The sequence below is a fragment of the Ctenocephalides felis genome, unplaced genomic scaffold (assembly GCF_003426905.1).
Source record: "Ctenocephalides felis isolate EL2017-DRISC unplaced genomic scaffold, ASM342690v1 CF-g0.4_SCAFFOLD_01886, whole genome shotgun sequence".
Lineage (NCBI taxonomy): Eukaryota > Metazoa > Arthropoda > Insecta > Siphonaptera > Pulicidae > Ctenocephalides > Ctenocephalides felis.
In genome coordinates this window covers 143,153,499-143,177,759 of record NW_020538040.1, presented here as the reverse complement: position 1 = coordinate 143,177,759, position 24,261 = coordinate 143,153,499, and the positions used below count along the sequence as shown (strand labels likewise).

General features: G+C 30.0%; 1 protein-coding gene across 2 annotated transcripts in view; it reads right to left on the bottom strand.

Moving 5' to 3' along the window:
- LOC113376714 (paired box protein Pax-6-like) overlaps nt 1–23,925 on the bottom strand; it is a 127,040-nt gene extending 103,115 nt beyond the window's left edge. For both annotated transcript variants that reach the window (XM_026616735.1, XM_026616736.1), the window contains exon 1: nt 23,818–23,925. Coding sequence is in view for 1 of the 2 variants with exons in the window: in XM_026616736.1 (XP_026472521.1) it covers nt 23,818–23,843 (26 nt within the window). In the remaining variant the exon portion in view is untranslated. The remainder of the gene's footprint in view (nt 1–23,817) is intronic.
- Nucleotides 23,926–24,261: the final 336 nt, after the last annotated feature.

Sequence of the window (24,261 nt, the reverse complement as noted above, 5' to 3'; positions counted from 1 at the left end):
CCCCATCCACGTTATAAACCTAACGCATTTGTAGGGATGAAGAAAGCTAATGATATATCGACATCCAGAGTAATACATTCAATCTTTTTAAAAATTTTGCTGAACCCATGTTAATCAACTCAGTATTACTACAAACACAATCGTGAATTTCAAAACCATTATTTTTTTCATAGATTTCACACTTTTTGTATTTTTTTCTGTAATGTTTGCAAGATTGCATTTAATATTACGTTTAACGATCTTTTACTATATTATATTGTATAAAGTTAGGACTGGACCTGAACCAGAGGTCCCGAGTTCGATTCCGATTCGAGCAGCTTATTGTCAAGCAGTAGTGACCTCGGGTTTTACTTGAAAATATAGATAATATGTTTTGAAGTAAAAATGGCCCTTAACCCCCTTAATATTTATTGAAGCAGCGATGCCCTTTTATATAAATTGTAATAATGATTCATCATAGATATGGGATAACTGCTTGGATTGCCATCTACAAAACTGACTAGTGCTAAGTCAAATTAGCACATCAGCTTATAGGGCTCTCAAGTTCTGAGTGCCGTTCGAGTCTATAAACATTGCTTTGACTCTTGTAGTTACTCTTGAACATGCCGACTTTTCTTTTGATACCTTTTGAAATTTTTTTCACCAACAATTTATATTAAATATGTGTCACATGTAGGAGGGCGTAGCACAAAGATCCAATTTTACTTTGAGCAATTATATTGTGAAAACCAAACCAATTATATCACAAAGAAACATATCAAACGAACAACTATCTTACTAAACTTCCAGCGAATTCATCATTGTAGAAATATTCTTTTTGCTATTTTTCAAAAATTTGTCACCTTATCCTTTTTACCCCATGGAGGCGGTAAAATGGGACATCTAAGGGGCAAACAGGTCCAATGTCCTATTTTTAATTATATATATATATATATATATATATATATATATTATATATGTGTGTGGTGTGTCATATAATCGAAACTTCTGTCTTACGAAGAAAAGTTGCTGTCAACCCTATGCAAGTGCGATATCAAGCTCTCCGATTCGCACGAAAGCGCGAAAATACTTCTTTCGCCGTCGAGCGATAACAGTGTTTAGGCAAAACCCGAAAGAGATTCCTAAACTGCATATTTTGTTTGGGTGAACCAAACTACCGATTAAATAATTCAATAATTTATACAATACTTAGCTAAAATAAAACTATGTAATAGTGTATGGCATTGTTCCTTTGCACATTGGTGGAACTTCCCGTAATAAAATATTCAAAAAATGAAACAAATAACAAATCAATGAAAAGTGATCAATGATTAATAACTCAGCGTTTTAAATATGTTCAAGTAGATTATTATATTTACTGAGACTATAATAATCCGTATTTTATGAACGAAATATGATAGCTTACAAATTAAGCGACAAACGGTATTGTACACTTATGTATGTTTGCATGAAATGTAAATATATTAATGAATGCATCATAGAACTACGTCATGGAGTAGAAGAGATAATAAGCCAAAGAATTAAAATAGATACTGATGTCGAAATTATGCTAACTGCTGCTGCGTAAAATAGCATTGGACACATTTCCTACCGAAGTGTTAATAGACTTGCGATCTTCGGAAAGAAGAAAAGCAAATAGCAATATTTAAAAGAAAACTAGCTGTAAGTGGAATTCTGTCTTAAGGCAATTAAGGCATCGTGCCTTAAGGCAAATTGCTGGAACTTCCCGTACCAAAAATTATTATTTTTTTAAAAACAATTAACATTTTTGAAAAAAAATTACTTTGAAAGAATAAGATTTTTGAAAAACTATAAATTGGACAAAAAATAACTTTTTTTTGAAAAAAAAAATTTTTTTTTAAAAAAACATTTTTTTTTAATTTTTTTTTTTTTTGAAAAAAAAAATTTTTTTCTTTATTTTGACATATTGTAGAAGATCTGAACTTTTTTTCAAAGCAATCGTACTGCTTCAACTGCATAGGGACAAAATATAAAGCGCGTAAGCGCCGCGTCGCTGTCTAACGCATAAGCATTGGTACGGAACCCATAGAAATGTTAACAAAATGTATACTTATTGTTTAAAATCTCTATAAAATATCTGATAATTTGATGTGCATATGTCTAATGATCATTTTTGACCGCCAAATGGCTCATTTTTTTACTTTTTTCTCCATATCTCCGAAACCGCTAGACCTACCTTCATGAAAATTTTATCGATTCTTCATCTTTTCAGTACATGAAATGTTTTTTGAATTATTCAAATCGGACGCTCCGTTCCCTAAAAACTGCCAAAAACTAATCAGCACGTCTCCTTATCAATACGAATCGAATGTTTTTTGAATTATTCAAATCGGTTGATCCGTGTTCCCGAAATCGTCGACGAAAATTTGTATCCGCACATACATACACACACGCATACATACATACATACACACCACACACACACACACACACACACACATACATCCATTTTTTCTAAGGTATGCCAAAATGTTCAGAAACCTCTGAAACGTAAAGATATTTAAAAATTTTCATTTTCGATTTTTTTGCGATTACTATAACTTGCCCTACGGGAAGTTAATTATAATTTAAAGAGAGAAAATCATAACATTCTAGATCCTCCTCCCGGAAAGTAATGCATAACGGCAGTTTCCGTGGGGACCAAAAGACAAAAGATACTGGAAGTTTTAGCCGGTATAATACCTAGGCGGTATTGAGTCTGACATACCCAGACCCATTCTGGAATGCATAAACGCATTTCCTTTGCTAACCAAAAAAAAAAAAATCTAATATTGAGAACTATATGCATATAATGGCGCAGATAAAATAAATGAACATTTCAAAACCTAATTGCAAAGTTAAAATTATTTATTTTGAGTATATAAGTAAACTTCATATTTTATATTTGTATTTATTAGATATCCAAAATTTTATAGTGAAAAAATACTTATTGTAAATAATGTGCAATCAAAACTTGGTCTCCATTCTCTTCATAATGTAATATTTACATCATATAACAATTTGGAAATCGCATTTGTCTTCAAAACCGCAATTTGTGCCTGGTAAGATGCGGAAACTAGGATGTAGTACAAATCCCGTCGACACTTACATGTACCACCCTTGCTGTAACTCCGAAAATAACCCACTAGAGAATAGAGCCACCCCACACGTCAACGCACATTCATTGTCGACGAGTTTGATAATTAACTATTTATTTCGAGACACGCCTGGGTAAGGATTTTGGTTTGAAATCGCATTGAGGTGTTATTATATGAAGTCGGACAATATATGCATTTCGGCTTAAGTTGGTTCATTATTTACAATGTAATAATATATATATATATATATATATATATATATATATATATATATATATATAGGATATGTGTAATAAATCGAAACGTCATAAATTATTAAGTGTTATAATGTACGTTTAAGCAACGGATAAATTAAAACAACAAAATAATTATAGTTTAGCACAATATTGCACTTCTATCGTGCTAATGTGTCTGTATATATATATATATATATATATATATATATAATAAGCCTCACATTTATTAACTTCTCGAAGAAGAATTTTATGTTTTCATAAAAAAACGATTTGCTAATTGTATGTTTTCTTGATGTTTTAATAAGCCAATCTGTATCGAATGAGATCAAATTTAGAAAAGTGTGTGTGTGTATGTATGTGAACAGATTTATTAACTTATCGACGTTTTCTCAAAAACGGCTGGATCGATTTCAAACATTTAAAAGCCATTCGATGTATCGTGATGAGGACTATCGTTTCTCAATTTTGTGCATCGTTAGGCCGTGCCGTTTCTTTGTAATTCTCATTGTAGTTTTAGCTCACATTACTGAATCGATTTTAAAAAATCAAAAAGTGTTTGAAATATATTGGTCTGGAATTATACTGATTAGTTTTACGTAAAGATTGACCGAGTCGTTTTCTTGTAATGAACTGTTGAAAAAAATGTTTTTGGCAATTTTTATGAAACCTTTTTTCACGATATCATGATCTTATAGAACTTACTGAAAAATTACGGCTCTACGGCAAGTAGTTTAATTTTTAAAATTCAAATCAAAGTTTGAAAAAAAATATATTCAAAACTTGTGTCAAAAGTTGATTTTGTGCTCTTAACTGAACAGTTGTAAATATAGTAGTGAATATAAAAAAGTTGTTATGATGTGATAAGTCAATTATCACATCTATGGGGAAGTTTTTTCATCTAGCCTTAAGCCAAATGCCACTAGTTATCCTATACGTATTATTTTGCCATTTTGAGGTTAAGTTTAATGTGTGAAATGCTTGATCGGACAGAAAAGACATAGCTTATTGACAGTTCGGGATTACTAACTTATATGATATGACTCTAGTTTATCCCAAGAGTTGACTTCTTAAAGTCATCCCAATTGTTGACCTCTTAAAGTCGGGTCGTAATGGTAATACATGGTCCTAAAAGAGATACATCTAGTTTTGCTGTGAGAAGTATTAATGTAACTATTACAACACATTGCATCATAAAAAACCTACCAAAGAGTGTAGCCTATTTGTTTATATACAAATGACTCTCTTAAATATCTTCTAGCAAAAATTTACGACTTTAAATATTAAAACGTACGTTCACATCTAAATGCAGTTAATATGTGTGTGCATTATTGATATATTTTGTGTTATACTTTTTATATCATTCTTTTACATAACATATAACCATCTTGACACTGATTTGTAGTTCGATCTCTTCAAACTCTATAAACACAATTTTGAGAAAGCAGAAACAAATACTACTCTTAAAATCTTTCTCCTATTTGCATCAGAAAATTAATATTCATAACATAGCAGCAAAGTAGGGAGTGTTCGTCAGTGCATACATTATCCCCTCGACACGGAAGCGGGGAAGCATTTAGGGGAGGCCGGTAAATAGAATTATCTTGACGAAATTGTAAATAAAATTCGTTTAGTATTTATTCTCTCACCAAAAATAAAAACCATTGAGCGGTCTTGAAGCATTTAGTAAAATTTTAGTAAGTTGATACTTGGGTATGGTGAGGCACAATTTTAGGTCACTTTTATTCAGTAAAAGAAATCATAATGTATAAATGCGGTCAATAGATTTACACAAAAGATTACATTAAGCATTAATATGTTCTTAATCATTACAGCTACACAGGGTCTACAGAAATAAATTCGTTAGCATTTAAAATTTCATATAAAAATATCAGCTTTCCCCAGGATGTCTTTTGTAATAAAGACGTAAGTTACTTAGTTCAATTAATTTTGGAGAAATTAAAAAATCGATAAATATATTTTTACGCTAAGAATCCTAACCGCATAGTTTTTTTTATGATGACACTGATTGTATATCTAAAGAAAATGCCAAAAAGTAAGTAAAAGTTACGAGAATCCATAAAAAATTATAACATTTTATAATGCTATAAAATTAATAAATTTTTAGATTCATGAACAGGTTAGAATGAACAAAGTTTAAAATAAACTACACAGTTTAAAATACTGAACATTTATAGAGACTCAAAATCAAATATTTTTAAATTATTTAACCCTCTATAAGCCCGCGTAACTTTCAGATCGCATTCTAAACTTTTCAATATTTTATCAAATGATTATGTTTCTTGTGATATAACACATAAATCTTAATTAACATTCCGTAGTGTAGTTTATAGTAACCGCAAATAAATCAAAAATGGAAATTTTATATCTTTTTACGACTTTACGTTTCGAAAGTTTCTGAATATTTTGGCGTACCTTAGAAATAATAGATTTGTGTGTGTGTGTGTGTATGTATGTGCGGATACAATTTTTCGTCGACAATTTCGAGAATACGGATGAACCAAATTGAATGATTCGGAGAATATTTGATTCCTATTGATAAGGAGACGTGCTGATTAAACAGTAATTTAATTTTTGAGAAAACCGAGCGTCCGATTTGAATGATTCAAAAATCGTTTTACTTGTATTGATGTAATAAGGAACTCAGGAATTGAATTTTTGGGAAGTCTGGTCTAACGGTTTTAGATACATTAAAGAAAAGATAAAAAAGCCATTTGGCGGATAAAAATTATCAGGCATATGCACATCAAATTATCACATATTTTATAGATATTTTAATAATAAAAACCAATTTTGTTTGCATTTCTATGGGTTCCGTACCAATGTTTATCCGTTATACCGCGACCCATGGAGGGTTGACTTAAATTTTTCTGAGCCTAAAACGCGCGAATAAGATCATAAGCCAATTACAACTACAATGCAATTAACATTATGCCACAGACTAAAGAACCTCAAGGTGTAACAAAAACATTTTGAAATCTAAATAAAAGTAAGCGAACCATACGACTACGAAGGTTCAATATTTAATGTTATTTACGCTGCACCACAAGGCGCAGAAATAATAAGTACAAGAGATTTGACTTCTGTAAATTGTATTCAAGTGCAGTGATTCGAAATTACGTAGGGTACAGAAATATATAACGATTAACGTACATATATTTACTCACATCAAAATAAAAATCGAGCGAAATCGCGCCCGAGGCAGCACGCAGCAGGTAACTTCTAAGGTGAACAAATTAAGATGAAATCATTTCGAGTATCCAGCAGTCACGTCGTGAGAATCGAGTCAATGATAATATTCATACTGCGCTTGAAACGACGGGAAATGTGCATTTAATTTTTAAATATCTGAAAATTTCAATTTGGGTCTGGTGAAAAATTCACAAAAAATTTATACATAGTGAATTACTTTCTTCGAAATAATAGAAAATGCCGATGGGTATGCAAAATAGATTGAAACTTTTACGGCAGGGCCTGCATGTTTAGACTTTAGTTGTTCCATTTAAATGTTGATACGTTCATACTTTTTCGTATGGCGTAAAATATTAAGTTGTTCGGAAAATAATTTTCAGTTTAAAAAAATATACTTTTCGTCTACGGTGCGTTTCGCTAAAAAGTAATCATGGGTCGTATCAGAACGAAGCCCCTCAAAAAGTCAGTATCTTAAAGTTCACCACTTATCCGATTTTGGATAGCGACAAAATTTGCAATAAAGTCGCAATTATTTCAACCAAATATCTTTGATGAATTTACGCTGTCTTTGTTACACATTATCTTTATTATCTCTTTTAAATTGCAATTAAAAGAAATAGGGTGTCGCGATAATTCTGTATCAAAAGTATCTTTTTTAGATCATGATCTTAATGAAGTAGGTCTGGAAATAAAATAAATGTTAAGTATATGCTAGATTTGAGAAACTTCAGTGATCTACAATTAACTGAACTCCAAAATTGTAATGCTGGACATTAATGCAAAACTCAATCTATCTTGATACTGAAGTCGCTCAATTATTAAATGTTTTAAGTGCAATATTTGCCATATTATACTTATTTACTATAGAAAATTAAAAAACTATGTTCAAAAATTCAAGAAGTGAGTTACCGATGTGGAATGAGAAAATATATGTAGGTATTAAAATCATTTGCCATATCAACTTATTTGTACAGAAGCTTTGAAATGTTTGTAATTAAAAGCGCAAGTCAAAGTGAGAAAAGTATCTATAAAATTCAGTACAATAAAATTAAAATATTTTAAATTTTCAAGCATAAACTAGTAAGGGGGCGTCTATTAATCACGTGAGTTTTTGAGGATTTTTGGAACCCCGCCTCATCCCGTTTGGTGATACATGGTGATTTTCAAAATTACTCCCCCTCCCCCACCAATCATCACATGTGTTTTTAGTTACGTGATAAAACTGTAAAATTTTAAAAAATAAATACACGAGATATCTTACTATACCCCTTCCTCCCCAACGTCATATTTCGTGATTTTTTGTCAGAAAATTTTAGTTTTGTCAAAAAACATCAGAAAAAAATTTCATACAATTAGTTATGAAAATACTAACTAGCCAATTTTTACCTAAAACTATTGAGCAAGATTCCTAATTGATATCCTCGAAGGGTTTTTCAAAATTAGTTCAAGAGTTTTTGGAACAACGTCGACACAAATTGCATTTTTTGCTAGTTCTAAAAAACTATATGGCAATCAAATGATTTTAATTAAAAATACTTAAATGACTTTTAAATTTTTTAAATTGATACAGGCTTTTGTCGACAAATGGTTTTAAATAGTACTTAATAATTTCCATACATACATACATACATACATGTCTTCTAATTTTTGGTATCAAACGATTCATAATGGCTTAAAACATGAAAAAAACTTAAATTAGCAAATCAAAATTTCTTGCGTAAGCATAAACATCATCTTCGGTCGAAAGTGAAAAAAACCTATTAGGTATTTAAATTTTGTCCTAATAACTAAAAATATTATACTTTATCAGAAAATGGAACACAGTCAGACTTATGATTATGCTTAAGTACTTTATTATAAAAAGGAATTATTCATTCATAAGTTGTTCAATTATAAGGGATGGGCGCGCGCCAACATTGGGCAAACGCACGACCTACAGCCGAGATTGAAGCACTTGAGCACTTCGTAGAGGGTTGTTGCATAAAATGAGCTTGTTATAGATAGAAATTGTCGATATAGATAAGTGGAGCATTTTATTTTGTTCTCAATCAAAATATTGACACACGCTTGAGCACTAGAACAAGTACACGATCTGATCATAGATGTTGATATAAAAGTCGCAGCGCGATTTAAATTCGCGTTATGAAAAGAAGTGATAACAGAATTAGAAATATTGGAAAGAGAAAACTAAACGTTTTGCTGGTTAGTTAAAACGTGGTTATATTTTATGTTTAATAGCACATTTTCCTAAAAAATACGCTGTGTACATATTTTTGCAAATACTGAGAAACTATTAACTAATAATCGAATGTAAATGCCAAAAAATGATATTTGACATGTATAAGCAAATTACATAAGTTTATTATTATCAAAATGCTCGATAAAAAAAATGTTTCATTTTACTACCCTAAGCAAAATATTCGATTTAAAACTATCTTGACGCATTTTGTATTATTTTCTATATAATCTAATGTTAGACACTTTGAAATTAGTTTTCATATTTTTCAGTCTTTTTCGAGCTTTAACATGTATCAAACAAATAACTACCGAATTAAGTTTATAAATTAATTATAAAAATGTTTTTTCTATTCTTTTCTAAAATTCGTTATCTGCCCCTTCTGCTTCATGGGCGATGTAAAAAGAAACTGCCAGGAGGCAAATAGATGCAAGGTCTTTAATTTTGAAGAGATTTTTGCATCATTTTGAAATAATACATTAAATTGAATATAAAATAAAAAAGTGTAAATGAAATAAAATAAAAACAGTAATACAAAAATAATAACATAAGACGTGATGATGTACTAAGTACTAAGTTAGGGCGCGTACAGAAATTTGGCTTGGTGTTTGGTAGATTGGAAGGCCATTTTAAGATGAATTAAGGTGAATAATTACATTTTTCTTCACTACTTTGAAATAGTGGCGTCAAAAAAATTTTATATAATTTGCTTGATTTTAAGATAATTATTTCTACTCATGGATCTTTAAGCACCGCACTACCCTCCTCTTACTACTAAATGTAATGAACATATGAAATAGTAATAACTGTGTCGCTAATAACTCTACAGCCAAAAGTAAGTACAATTCAAATATCGCGATTTCCTACCCCTCACACTATTCATCGCACTATTCATCCCCAATAAACTAAATATCGAGCACCCTGCCCCGCGTCGGCATATGAGGTTATTACATTTCTTATCGCGCGTGCAATCACCCCTGCCGGATTCGTGTTCGACTATCGAGTGTGATGAATCTGATAAATATCATCCGATCAGCGATATAATCAGATACATATAGTCGCTCTTGCGGAATATATTGAAAAAATATTAAACGCATGTCAGTACACACACGTGGGGGTTCTATCAGGAATTTTAGAGTTCGACAGATATTTGCGCCTATTCGTGGGAGCAGAAGGAAGTTTTTACGATAGGAAGACGGTAACTGGTAAAAGAGTTTTATAGGTTTCAGCGATTCCATAATCGACAAATTATATATATATATATATATATATATATATGTATATATATATACTAGCTGACCCGACAGACGTTGTACTCCAAGTCTACAATTCAACGGTTCCAATTTTTTAAATATGCTATACTAATATTGACCGCTTATTTAAAAATAATAATTATTGTTTTTTATACTTCAGTCAATACCGAAATATATGTACATCAATGTGATGACAACAATTCATCGTTTGGCTTTGTGATTTAATTAGAGTCAAAGCATAATGTTATGTGCCGACGCCCTTATCTATTTAGCGTCACATTTATGCCTCTATGTGCATACTATTACATTCATTACTCTATGGACTCCACATCTCTCGAATTCCACTCTACATTCTATAGACTCTATATTTCCGGCTGGACACAGGACCTCTATGTCTATCACAAGCTCACACTCACTCTCTGGACGTCAAAAGGAACACTTAACCTTATAATAATCTTTAATGTAGTTTCTGTATTCTGTAATAAATCTATAAAACATGTGTTGTGTTTTAAAATACCAAAATTACCTCCATCGCTGAACGCAAAAACCTTAACAATAAGCTATACATATTGGGAATTGCAGTCTTTTAAACAGCATAACGAATTCAGAAAGAATTAACATAGAGTATGCGCGGTAAAAAACAATATTGCCTTTGAATTTATATTCTAAATAATTGCGTCAATAATGTTGTCCATAATTTTTCTTATAAACTTTATAATCTTGTAATAGATTATAGTTGCTTAGTTGCTTTTTGGTAATAATAATTTCTAAATTTTATTTTTCTTATTAATAATTTAATATACATTATTACGTAACACTTTCCACTCGCTAATTCCGGATTTAGTATTTATTTTGCTGCCGGAGCAATGGCATCCGACTGGAAATGGTTAAGTTTATGTTTTAAGTGCCAAACAATGATATGTTGTTTTTTGTTATTTTTTATTTATTTTTGCAATATCCCTCGACAAACTTCAAAAATATTCATCAAAATTCGGATAACCGTTTAGGAGCAGTTTGGATTCATACATACTTAGAGAATAATTATATATATATATATATATATATATATATATATATATATATATATATATATAGGTGTGTGTGTATATAGCAAAACAACAGTAAGGCGATCACTCTTGATACAATTTTGAGATATAAATACGTTAGTCATAAAAAGATTTAAGATTGATACAAGTATATAAGATTTGAAAATCACATTCAACAATCAAACTTAGCTGCTGAGCTTCACTCAACAGCTTCTAGAACAAATTATTAAAATTTACAGATTGGGAGGTGGGCATAGAAAAAGACAAAATTGAGGAGAGTTTAATAAAGAAAAGCTTTATAACTGCCCTTAAGTATAGCCCTAAAGTTTGCAAGAAAGCGCATAAAATTGCTTAATGATCACGAATTATAATGTTTCAAATGGCAGAAACGATTATTTTAAAAATCCAACGGTATTGTGTACCGTCAAATCACTGAAAAATTAGAGACAGTGGCACAGCAAAATATCTATAGCAACACTTCCTCAATTGTTGCAAAATTACGAATCGTGAAACATTTTTAGCGGTTGTTTTTAAATTAATGTCAGATAAATTCTATTTTTTTTTTCAAGAAATTATCTTTTCATAATCGTAAAGCAAGTAAATAGATATTGACTATCCTGACCCGTGGCAAGTCCAATACATCAGAGAAGAGAGAAGTTACGTTTTCTTAGTTGTCAGATGCACTGCTAAAGTTGAATTATGTTGAAAGCCTTGTAGGTAATTGCTAATGCATTAAAATCTTCATGTTAAACCAAGTATTAAGTTTTGTTTTTCAATAACGTTAGGTATGATTTATAAATGTGTAATTTAAAAGCTCTATAACAAAAATAGAACATAAACATAAGATGCAGGTTTCCTATCTCGCATAATCATAAGACGCATTTCTGGTAGACTTATCTGGTAGCCCCGTGAAACGAGATTTTACTATTTGGCGTCGTATTATTGAAAAACAAATTTTAAACGTATCGCCTGTAGTGCTAGTATTTATTTTGTATATTATTTGTTGAAACAATAAATTTGTTATTTTAATAAACTAATATAACTAATACTTATCCGTGGTATGTGAATATAGTATGAACTATACTATGTAATAAAACATTATTATTGTTATATTTATATAAATATTTAACGTAATTTTTCACTAGAGAATATATCTCTATATTTGAAAGAAGCAATATATAAATTACTTTATTGGCTTTTGAAATTGAAATTTTGTCCTTAAGTTTCTAAATCAAAGAAATTTAATTTGAAGTGTGTAAGTAAATATTTTCATTCATTATTAATTCGTCACATATCTACATATTAAAATATGTATTGAATAAATAACTTTATGTGTTAAATTTTTATTCTGCCATGTTTAAATAACTTTCTTCATATCAAAGATTCATTGTAATTTCCAATTATTTATTTAATGTTTGATTTAGAAAGTCTGCAGAACATCGGTGTGCATATTTTCAAATAAATGAAAGAAAAATAATAAATTTTCTAAAATTGTATCCCTATCACAGTTGACGATAATCGAAGTAGCTTTATATTTTTTTTAAGAAATATGTTTTCTTCAAGTCTATCAATCAATATTACGAAGATATTTTCTTCCATCGGAATTTTCCAGCACGGTTTGATGAATAACAGGCAACTTAATTATTGATGCAATATAAATGTTAATTTATGTAAGGTCGTTTTTAGAAATATGTAAATTAAGAAACTTGCTTAATATTTCATAATGAGTAAGATATTAAAGGTTTGATAGATCAGGGTTAATACTTTAACATATTCGTTATATAATGTATAAGTTGTTCTTAGGTTCTTGGCCTACTTTTTGCCAACAGTAAACTAAATGAATTAATAGTTATTATTTTATAACGATATCAAAGTTTCTGTAATAATATGAAATAAGTTAAGACAAGTTACATAAACTTCCGACATCGGTAAATAATCGACTTAATTAAAACTAACACGTTCGCGGACATCAGTAACAGTTTCAGCTAGGTAAAAAAATTGTAATCTTATTTTTCAATTAGTTGTGATATCTGAATTTTGATTAATTACTGTTCATAAGGTATTATCATATTTTAATCGTTATATACTTTGAATGCTATAGCATTTACGTTAAGTATTACGCTTGTATTTAACGCAATTTGCTTGGATAAGATAATGCAAAAATACTAACTAAATATGACTGACCTAGAATTTTAATTGTTTTTTCATGAATATTCGTTTTGCTATTCATATTTTGTTTTTATTTTTGCAAAAAATAAAAATCTGGTACTGATTTGGGTTTCAATAAACAAATGTTTGGTTATATTTTTCTTAAAAAAACATACTTTTTAACTTCCCGTAGGGTAAGTTATTATAATAGGCCGAAAATCGATATTGAAAATTTTTACATTTCTCGACGTTTTGAAGGTTTCTGAACATTTTGGAACATCTCAGAAAAAATGGATGTATGTGTGTGTGTGTGTGTATGTATGTATGGAAACAAATTTCCAGTCACGTTTTCGGGAGCACGGATCAACCGATTTTAATAGTTTAAAATACATTCGATTCCTATTGATAGGGAGATGAGTTGATTAGTTTTTGGCAAAGGCAGGTCTAGCAGTTACGGAGATAAAGAGCAAAGAGTGCAGAAAATACAAATCAGTTTTTGAGAGAATGGAGCATCCGATTTGAATGTTCTAAAAAACATTCGATTAGTAATAATTGGGAGAAGTGTTTATCAGATTTTGGCAAAGGCAGACCCAGCCATTTCGAAGATATGGAGCTAAATGTGCAAAAAATGGCAGTTTTTGGAAAAACTAAGCGCCCGATTTAAATGATTCAAAAAACTTTCTGCTTGTCTTAAAATAGTTGATTTTGAAAAAAAAATTTTTTGTTTCAACTTTTTTTTCAATTTTTTTTCAAATTTTTTTTTTTTATATCGAAAATAATTCAGATTTTATTTTTAATTCTGACTAAAGTTCTAATATACTTTGAACAAATAATTTCAACTTTGCAATTCAGTTTATATAATTCTTATAAATATTAGACAATGTTACAATATTAATAATAATCTATTTCAAAACATTCAGTATTCCACGAACATTTCGTTACGGTACGGGAAGTTCCAGCGATGTGCCTTAAGGCACGATGCTATACACTCAACTAGTTAAATTTAATATCTAACCAATTTCCTTGCCATCTTTCTCTAACTCCAATCGTTTAGCGCTGTTTCGCATTACGCTCTACTTTGATGGAACGTATCGCCTGCGTTATGCGGGGTATTACTGTTTATGATTTCGTAAAGATCCGTCTTATTCACCGATATACTTTTTAGTTTTACATTATTCCAAAAACCTTAGTATCTCTCTATATTTTACTTACACATACTCTATAAGAATTATTTTATATCATCTATACACAGAGGCAGATATGATGAAGATAACGTACATTTGCAAAATTTGTCATCATTGCAAAAAATAATTAATGGGTTTTAAAATTTCACGGCAGATTTAAAATAAAAAAAATTGTATTCTGAACCAAGTTTATAAAAATAGCATGACTATTTAAATTAACAATGACTTCTGCCTTTCGATTATATACAATATATTCTATCGGTGCAAAAAAAACATTAACAGTTCATTCAAATCATAGACTCAATGCCATAAATTATAAATTTGGGGAGAGATTTGGATGGCTTGTTTGAGGTGTTTGTTAATGTTGGATGTTAACATCATACTTAGCACCCCGAAATCATAAAAGTGCATTAGACACGGTCATATATCGTGGTGTACGACTCGAATCGCGCTTGTAAACCATTGTATTCGGAGCTCGATCTCGGGGGATAAATTAGATACCGCTAAAGCTGTTTCTACACATTTGACGGAAAAGGGTATAAAATGTTGTCGTATATATTTATTTGAAACTTAAACTTTTATTTGTACAGGTAATTATAATATGCTATTGATAAAATAATTGTAAATTAAATCACATCTATGTATAGACTTTTTAAGAATTTATATTATATAATTGTTTACCTAAACGTTTTACTTCTCGAAGAAAAAGCTTGCTAATTTCATGTTTCCTCGACGTTTCACGTCATTGAGATACCAGGAATGGAAAAAGTGTGTGTATGTGTATGTGTATGTGTATGTGAGCTTCCCATCAATAGGAACCGAGTGTTATTTCGAGTCAATTGGCTCTCGAAATCGTAGATAAAAATTTGCATCTGTACATACATACTTGCTACACACACACATAGAACCATTTTTCTAAAGTACGCCAAAATGTGTGAAAACCGTGCTGAAGTGCCCTCAATTTTAAGAAGTATTAACTATGTATACGTATATTGCAAAAAAGAATATATTGAAGTGTTGAATTAGAGCAAACAACAAATTCACAAAATCCAGTTCGTCAACGACAGATAAAAAATACTATTCGAAGTTTATTTTATCGTGGTAAAACTGAAAAGTTGTTAGAAGTAACCCCAATGCGTGTCACTTACAATTAAAATGTTCTGCGCTGTGGACAATTGCTTCGCTCTTCGAGTGTTGTTTGTGTGATTGAGTAATCACACCCAAATGGAGATGCACATTATATATATATATATATATATATATATATATATTTGACAATTGTCAAAAAGTTCACGGCGGATTTGTAACAGCGATTCGTCTCGTCCGAGCGCCTTTCTAAGGCGGAATAAATTATTTGATATGATGATATTCCCTTCTGAAGTGGATAAGGGTGAGTCGGATGCTAGCAAGGATGCGTTAGGCATGCAAAATTGATATTCGCCCTGTGAGTCAGTGCCGGTAATTGTTTAAAACAGACGAATGAAATTATTGATAAATATTTTAATTGTTTCTGATTCGAAGATGTATTACACTTACACTTTAGTCACATTTATTTTTCAAAACTAGTCATTTGGACTTCTACGAGCTATGCTTAAAATATTTAACAAAGCGCATATCATCACAACATGTACAAATTTTTTAGAGAAAAAAAGAATGACATTTCCAGTAAATACTTATGCATTAGTACTATCAAATGATATATAAAATCAATTTTCAATCATTTTAAATTACAGATTTAAATGTGGGTATATTGAGCATATGGATATATATGCGTGTTTATATGAGTTCTATACGCTTAGGTATAGATATATACATAATTAAATATACATAAGTATATTTAATTATACTTATTATGATTTGATTAATATGATAACTTTGTAATTGGATATATAACCTATATTTGAAGCCACACGAATGAATTGTAGTGTATATCATTATAGTGCAAACAGTGTTTTCCGTTAATTGTAAAGTAGGTACTTTAATTATCGGAATCCCATATTTTGAAAGTAAAATCATAAAATCTTATATTTCATAATATAATAATAATATAATTTTATATTATAAATCCTGAAAATCCATATTTAAGGTTAAGTGCATTAATAATGCGAAACGGCACAACCTGAAAGCGCTACTTACAATTAGATTTTTAGGAATAAAATTGATCTAGAACTTCGATTTTTTAAAAAATCAGCAGCATCATTAAAGCACAAATAAAAAACAATCGATACTATTTGTATTTGTTAAAGGATTTTTATAAATTATTAAACCTGATGCAAAAAGTGATGTTCCAAATATATAATTGGAAAAGTCTAACATTATTTTCGGCATTATGTTTTCACCATGGCTTTGTGCAAACAGCTTCTAATCAGAAGTTTCAGATCGGATTCTCGCCTCAAATAACTTGATGTCAAGTAGAAGTAATATCGGCTTTCGCTTGAAAATATAGATGAAAATATGTTTCCAAGTGAAAATAACCCTTTGCAGGTATTGCTGACTCAAAGTTAAACGTATGTATGTCAGCACTATTAAAAATATTCTAAAAAAAATTATCAAATACAGATAGGTCAACTAATCGTTTGCCTTCTAAGAAGGGTTTTCTAAAAAAGCCTCATAGGTAAGAAATATGATCACAGCAGTTCATAGTACTCATTTCGATCGCTGCTGATATAAAAATGGCATTTTTGTTAATATAATGGAAAAGATACTACTAAATATCATTGATCGACTCATAGAAAGTCATTGACTAATTATAATATAAAATTTAATTACACACTTCAATAAATAGTAATAATCATTTGCGTTATCGTGGTTGATAATATTAGATAGATATTATTTTAAAATTATGTTTATTAACAATTAGAACAAAAACAAAGCATATTATGCTTATTTTAAAAACAGATTGTTTCTATTCTAATCCGGGCTAGTGTAGTCCCAGGTCCTTCATGGTGGGTGAGGAGTTTCAACGGTGATTGAATTGATCGATTTATCATCCGTCGTTTGACCGCGCGATTTATCATCAACCGTTTGACACTTTGACTTCGCAAACTATGTACATATAATACAAAAGCAAACACTCGATCGCAAATTATCAACACTTAACGTATCAAGCAAATATTAATGTCAAAAACGAGAAAGAAACTTGAGTTTGAAAGTATTATTATTTCTGTCCACAATAATAACGTTTTAAACATTTTTATAACTGGAAAGCTTTTTATGTAGTAGTCTATCTGTCTACATTACAAGTTATATAGGTATATAACTATATACCTATAACTATCTATCTATAGGTATAAAAATAGTTCCAAAAAAGTGTAATTAAATTATTTGATGATTTATATATTTCAGAATTGCAATCACAAAAAAATTGAAAGAACATTTCTTCAATATTATAATAAAGTGTTCTATTTAATATACTTATTATTTTATTCGACAACACATAAATGAAATTACATTTTCAGTGTCATATCAGAATTTAAGATTGCGTCAAATAGCTAGGTATGCATCTAGATCGCAGACTGAAGTGAAAGGATCATATTCGTGCAAAATTAAAAACTATAAAAATTCGAACCGCTGAACTATATTACCTTCTGGGACGCTAGTCAATTATATCTATTGACAATAAACTACTAATTTACAAGGTGGTAATAAAACCAATATGGACATATGGCATACAATTGTGGGGCTGTGTGAGCAAATCAAACATTGTGCTAATGCAACGTTTCCAGTCGAAAATATTACTAATTAATAGATTACTAATGCTCCATAGTTCGTAAGCAATAAGACATTACACGATTATCTTCATATTGAGTTTTAAAAATCAACAGTGTCGAACATTTACATCAACTAGAACATCACTCAAACTCCATAGTCACTCAGCTTCTTGAGATACCAATTTCAAGAAGACTAAAGAAACCCAATCATAATATTCACGACCTTTAGCACTACCTATCTTTGCACATATACACAGTATTGGTGATTTCACTTATTGGAGTGATTCTCCAACTAAAGATATAATATTTATCACAATAATTTATATGTGTGTTTGAAAGCGTGTGTGAGTGAATGATATAAGCCGAAAAGCTCATAGATTTGTATCGTATTCTGATTGCTATAAAAAAAATGATCACAATTTGTTTACTATCATACTAATTCTCTAACTAATTTGTAAAATGCTTTTTTTTAATTCTCTAATACAAAAAAGGTAAATATTCAATACCCAATTCATTTAAAGTATTGTGGAGACTAGAAAGTTTTAATTTAGGACTTTTTGGTTTAGCAATTGCGCTGAAAATATGAACGATAATTTGTTTTTTTATGGGACATTAGGCAATTAATAGAAAAATGCAAAAAGCTGTGGAGATTATTTACTCATTGAAAAAAGGTCGACAAAACACAGTATAAGATAGAGAAAATATAACAGAGAAAATATAACTTATATAACTCACTCAGATTGCTTTTATTTCTGTAATTGAAAAACAGGTGTAAGTAAAGGCAAAATTCTTCAAAATTTAATTCCCTAAATAACGTGGACGAAACATATGCGTAATGAATTGTAGGAAAACTTGCTTTGGTTTTGGTTTTCAACTCTTTAGGATTTAAAAAGTGATTAAGTAAAAATCTTATTTCAAATTGTTACTTTCATATATTCCAAGAAATTTAGTATTATTTAAAATTTCGCAATTATAGATAGAAATGTCATCATTATATACATGCTTCAATATGAATCTGACTTTAACTATAAATTCTGAACTGACGTTGATAAATTTTGGATTAACTTTGCAAAATGATGAACTAATAACTTGCTACATTTGAACAAATGGGTGATGAAATAACCTACTTGTGAATGGGTGAGGAAACATTTCGACGAATTTGAAATGTGGTACTGAAAAGCATCCATAAAAACACATACTAAAGAAACTATTTAGATTATAACAAACTATTTCAAATGCTGATTACACAAATGTACTAAACACAATTCTGAAAAATAGTGTTTTTACACAATTTTCTTTGACAGTTGCTGCATTAAAACGAGATAAAAGTCACTTTTGTGAAACGTATTTGTATTTGCGTCACGTAGCTATAAATTTATTAAAACTCTCCATCGATTAACTCAGGTTGTTGGGTTATAATTTAACCCTTGTATCTGTGGACTGTATTAAACACTGATTTATTTGGTATTTGTTGCAGTTCCTATTACAATCACTGATTTGTCACTAATTAAGTTATAATGAAAAAACATATTTATTTATTATTTATTACATATGTTATTTCGCGGACTTTACTTTTGGAAGTGTAAAAGCTCAAGGCCATGAAGATTGTCACCTCCATGGCTAATATAATAATATTAAAATACATCCCAATAGTATTTGAATTTAAAATTTTAAGGCGGTACGCAAAAGTATATCTGTTATATTTTGAATATAATATCGCAGAACCCTAGGAGTGTGCATTTATATCGGCTCCTCATTGTGATAATAACATGTTATCATGTCAAAACTTTGACGTAGTCGCAAATAATACAATAACGTGACGTTATAGTATTTTTATCGTAGGGTCGGTCGTGACACCCAAATGACGGCGGGCGCATTCAAGCTCTTCCCGCGAGCAGTTACGGTGATGATTTTTTGAAAGGACCACTTTTTGACGCGCAAATGCACAGCACAATGAGAATGAACGACGTAACCGCCCCCTTTCGGCTTTCTGGCTGCCAGCCACCCTTCCGTGACCGAACTATTAATGCTCTACTTATATCAAAAGCGATTTTTGTTTTGCTTCATAACTTCGAAGAGATTTAATAATAGTTTATTCAAGTAATAGCACGTATGTAACCAAACTCATGTGTTTTGTTTGTTCTATACATGACTTTTTTTATAAATACACGTTTGTCTTATGATTATTTTTGACTGCCAAATAGTTTTTTTACTGTATCACGCGATTTCCAAAACCGCTAGACATGCCTCCCCAAAAAATTATTCCATTCTTCATTTTGTCAATACAAGTGAAATGTTTTTTGAAATATTGAAATGGAACGGTCCGTTTTCTCAAAAACTGAATAGCCATTTTTGGCACTTTTTGCCCAGTATCTTCGAAACGGGTGAGCCTGCCTTGGCCAAAAACTAATCAGCACGTCTCCTCATCAATAAAAATCGGTGCATTTTAAACTATTGAAATCGGTTGAACACACACACATAATACTTTTTTTCTAATGTATGTCAAAATATTTAGAAGACTAAGACGTAAATATATATACAAATTTTCATTTTCGATTTTTGCGATTACTATAACTTACTACTACTTAAATTTAAAAAATTTTAAATTATTATGAATTAATAAATCATGCAAATTTCACAGATTCTTGATTTCATCAATTTATTTAATTATTAACAATAATACAGATAAAATTGCATAAACATAGAGAAAAAAGCGAAGAATCACCGAGGACAAATATAATTTATTGACTTTCTATGCATCACCAGAAGCAAACATGTAAAACAGGAGGTTTTAAGTTTGTATAAAATGTATGTATAATTTAATTTTTAGAGTGAGTGAAGAAAGTTTATAAACGTATAAAAAAATTTGTTGGTTTTAATAGTTCATAAAATATGAAGACGTATCCCGTATTTCCGAAACGTAGAAATTAGTAGTAAATTTATAGATTGTTAGTAATAAATGGCAAATTGAATATTTTTTGAGAAAAAAGGTTATCAGTTAAAAAAATCCTAAATCATAAAAGTTATCAAGAAAAACTTAAATTATATTATTATTATATCTATCAACAAAAGTACATATACGAGTTCAAGGATCATTGATTATAATTAGAAGCCACATCCCTTTTGAAATGCAATTAAAAATTTATTTTAACATTATGTTCACTGAAAGCGAAATTATAAAGCCTTAAGTGACAGTAATTAGTGTCAAAGAAATTGTTTGGGTCAAACTTCAGGCAATATTAAATTAATATGATCATTATAAAGGTCCAAAAGTATCCACGGTCCAGAAGTAACTATTAAATGTAATATTAAAAATAATGTATCCAAAGCCAAATTCCAGGCGAGTCTCCGACTTTAAAATCGCATATTGCCGCAATCGAAAAATTCGCATTTAGAGAAGTCCGAAGTTTAATCAATTTTCATTCATTATCACAATTTCAAGTAAATCAAGAAGGTCGTGCAGAATATTCTCCTCCAAGAAAAATTTGTATCGAGTGTTGAAAGGCTTATGTTGAATATTTAAACTATTATTTTTTTTAGAACAAAGCTACGTTCTTATATTGTGATATACCAAAATAAACGTTATTATTTAACAAATATGAGGAAGAATTTTATGGAATTTGACTATCTCACCAAGGATTTTGTTTATCTTCTTGATTATTATTTGACAGCGATTGAAACTATTTTCACTGTTCTAGGAGCTATTTCTATGATGAATTTTTCAGTATCCAATGTTTTTTAGAAAGCAACCAAATGGTTGGTCTGAGTGGGATTTTCACTTTGTGAATGAACTTTTAGACAGTTCTGACTGTGATATAATACATTGTAGCAATGCCCCCAGCGAAGACTATATTCATAACAAAACATTTTATTTCATATTTTCGATTGAGATCGGAAATCACTATTGCTCGATATTTGAACGATTTGAACTCTAAACTCTTTTGAGGCGAGATTTTTTACTATTGCACTACGAACGTTTCATTCACTTTTAACTCGCGTTAATATCTCAAAAAAATTACAGTATCACGTAACCAAAAATGATGCAATTAATTTAGTAAGTAAGGCTTGCTTGTAGACGAGGGGCTAGAGCGGCTGGACCTGAATCAGAGGTCTCGTGTTCGCTCCCGTTTCGAGCAGCCTGTTGTCAAGCAGTAGCGACAAGGGTTTTCACTTGAAAATATAGATAGGAATATATTTCAAAATAAAAATACCCCTGATCTGGCAGTGCTGCATCAACAAATTTTCGCCCCATTACAGAAATTGTAATAATAATTCATCATACAGAGATAGGACAACTGTTAGGGTTGGCATCTGTAGAATTGACTAGTATTAAGTCGCATTAGCACAACAGCTTATAGGACTTAAAAAAAAAATAAGTACCTAAGAATTGATATGCAATTTCATTTGATATTAGGCACAATGTGTAAAAAGTGTATTTTGATTCAAATTAAATTTAATAACTATCTAAAATGATAACAGCACTCTCCAAAAAAAAGTAACAACGAATTTAGATGTAACATAAGAACGCACGTTAAAAATTATTTGCTTGGTTGTATAAAAACACCCATTTCATGAACATTTTCTAGTAGGTAAAATCTTGCCTTTGCCCACGACCGACCACAAGGGTCTTCATAGCAAATCATCAGTAGTCAAAACACAATGCACGCTAGGTTGCGTCTTTTGACTTGTCAATAGTAGCCGTTCGGCAAGCAAAATTCTAAATCATATTAATAGCAGAAAACGATCGGCTTTATTCAATGCAAAAAACGTCGGTGCCTTCTGTTTAAACGAACTCTTCTTTTTGGTCGTTCAGATACAATAGATGGTGCTTCTCGATACTCAATAAACTATATAAAAGAAAATTTTATCTTTGTTCACTCGTCACATAGTTTATTTTAGACATATAAAGATAGATATATAGGTTTTTGAACGTTTATACGGTTTTTGAAGAAGCCTTCGTATTTATTACCACTTTTGATAAAACGTATCGTAACTAGTTGTAAGTGGCAATTTGCCTTAAAGCATCCACATCCCGATATGTTTGAATGATCACAATTTTCAACTAATTCAATTTGCAATTGATATTTTGATTTCCAGTCTTTTAATATCCGTAATTCTGTAACAAACTAAGCAAATCAAATTTTCTGACGAAAGCAAACTTTTTCCGACAGTCAAAAATTGATAATATTAAGATCTTGAAAGTTTTGCTACAAACTAAAGAATCTTAGTAAATGAAATTATACTTATTTAATTTGCTCAGAGCTTCGAATAGTACCTCAAGGCAAATTGCTGGAACTTTTCGTACCGTAATTTCGTACCGTAAGAAGTGATTGGAGGAATAAATATAATGAATAATCAATCAAAGATTATACATATTGTTTTAAATATTTTGAATTAGATTATTATCAATACCATAAAATTATAACTGCTTATTTTATTAAATTAAGCGACAAGCGTATTCTAACAGCACTATAAACATACATGCATAAACAAAACATAATCGAGCCGAGATAGAATAAATACATTCGAGGACCATTGTTACTGAACATTGTTGCCCTAAATCAGCTTCTACAATTTATTAAAATAAAAAAAAACTCCGCACATTGATTATTAATAAAATAATCTTTTAGGAGTACAAGTTTGCAGTAAAAAAAATCACAAATTAAATAAAATTTGACACACTAACTTGTTCTTACCTCAGTATCTGCATGGATGTCAGCATATCTTCGCAAAATTGCACAGAGTCAAATTTATCACACAAATTCACTTTGTTTTACGCGAAATTATGCAAAATTGATTTAATTAGCACTTTTGTTTTAATAATTAATTTACACAAAATTTATTACCTACTGCACTCACTTCTATTTTAAATTTTCTTTTTATCAGGCTGAAAGAAATTTGTGTATTAGTGAGGGGCACGGTCACAATTTTGTCCACATAAAAATATTATATAATTGAATAAATATTAATTATATAATTAGTTAATTATATAATTATTACCCAATTTCCTTACTATCACCTAGTTTATGGTTCAATCTATCTATTAAACAAAATTATCGATTTACACTCTATTTTAATACAATTTATAGATAACTTTGCAAAAACATTTTAAGAAACTGTGTTTTAATTTATATTTTTTT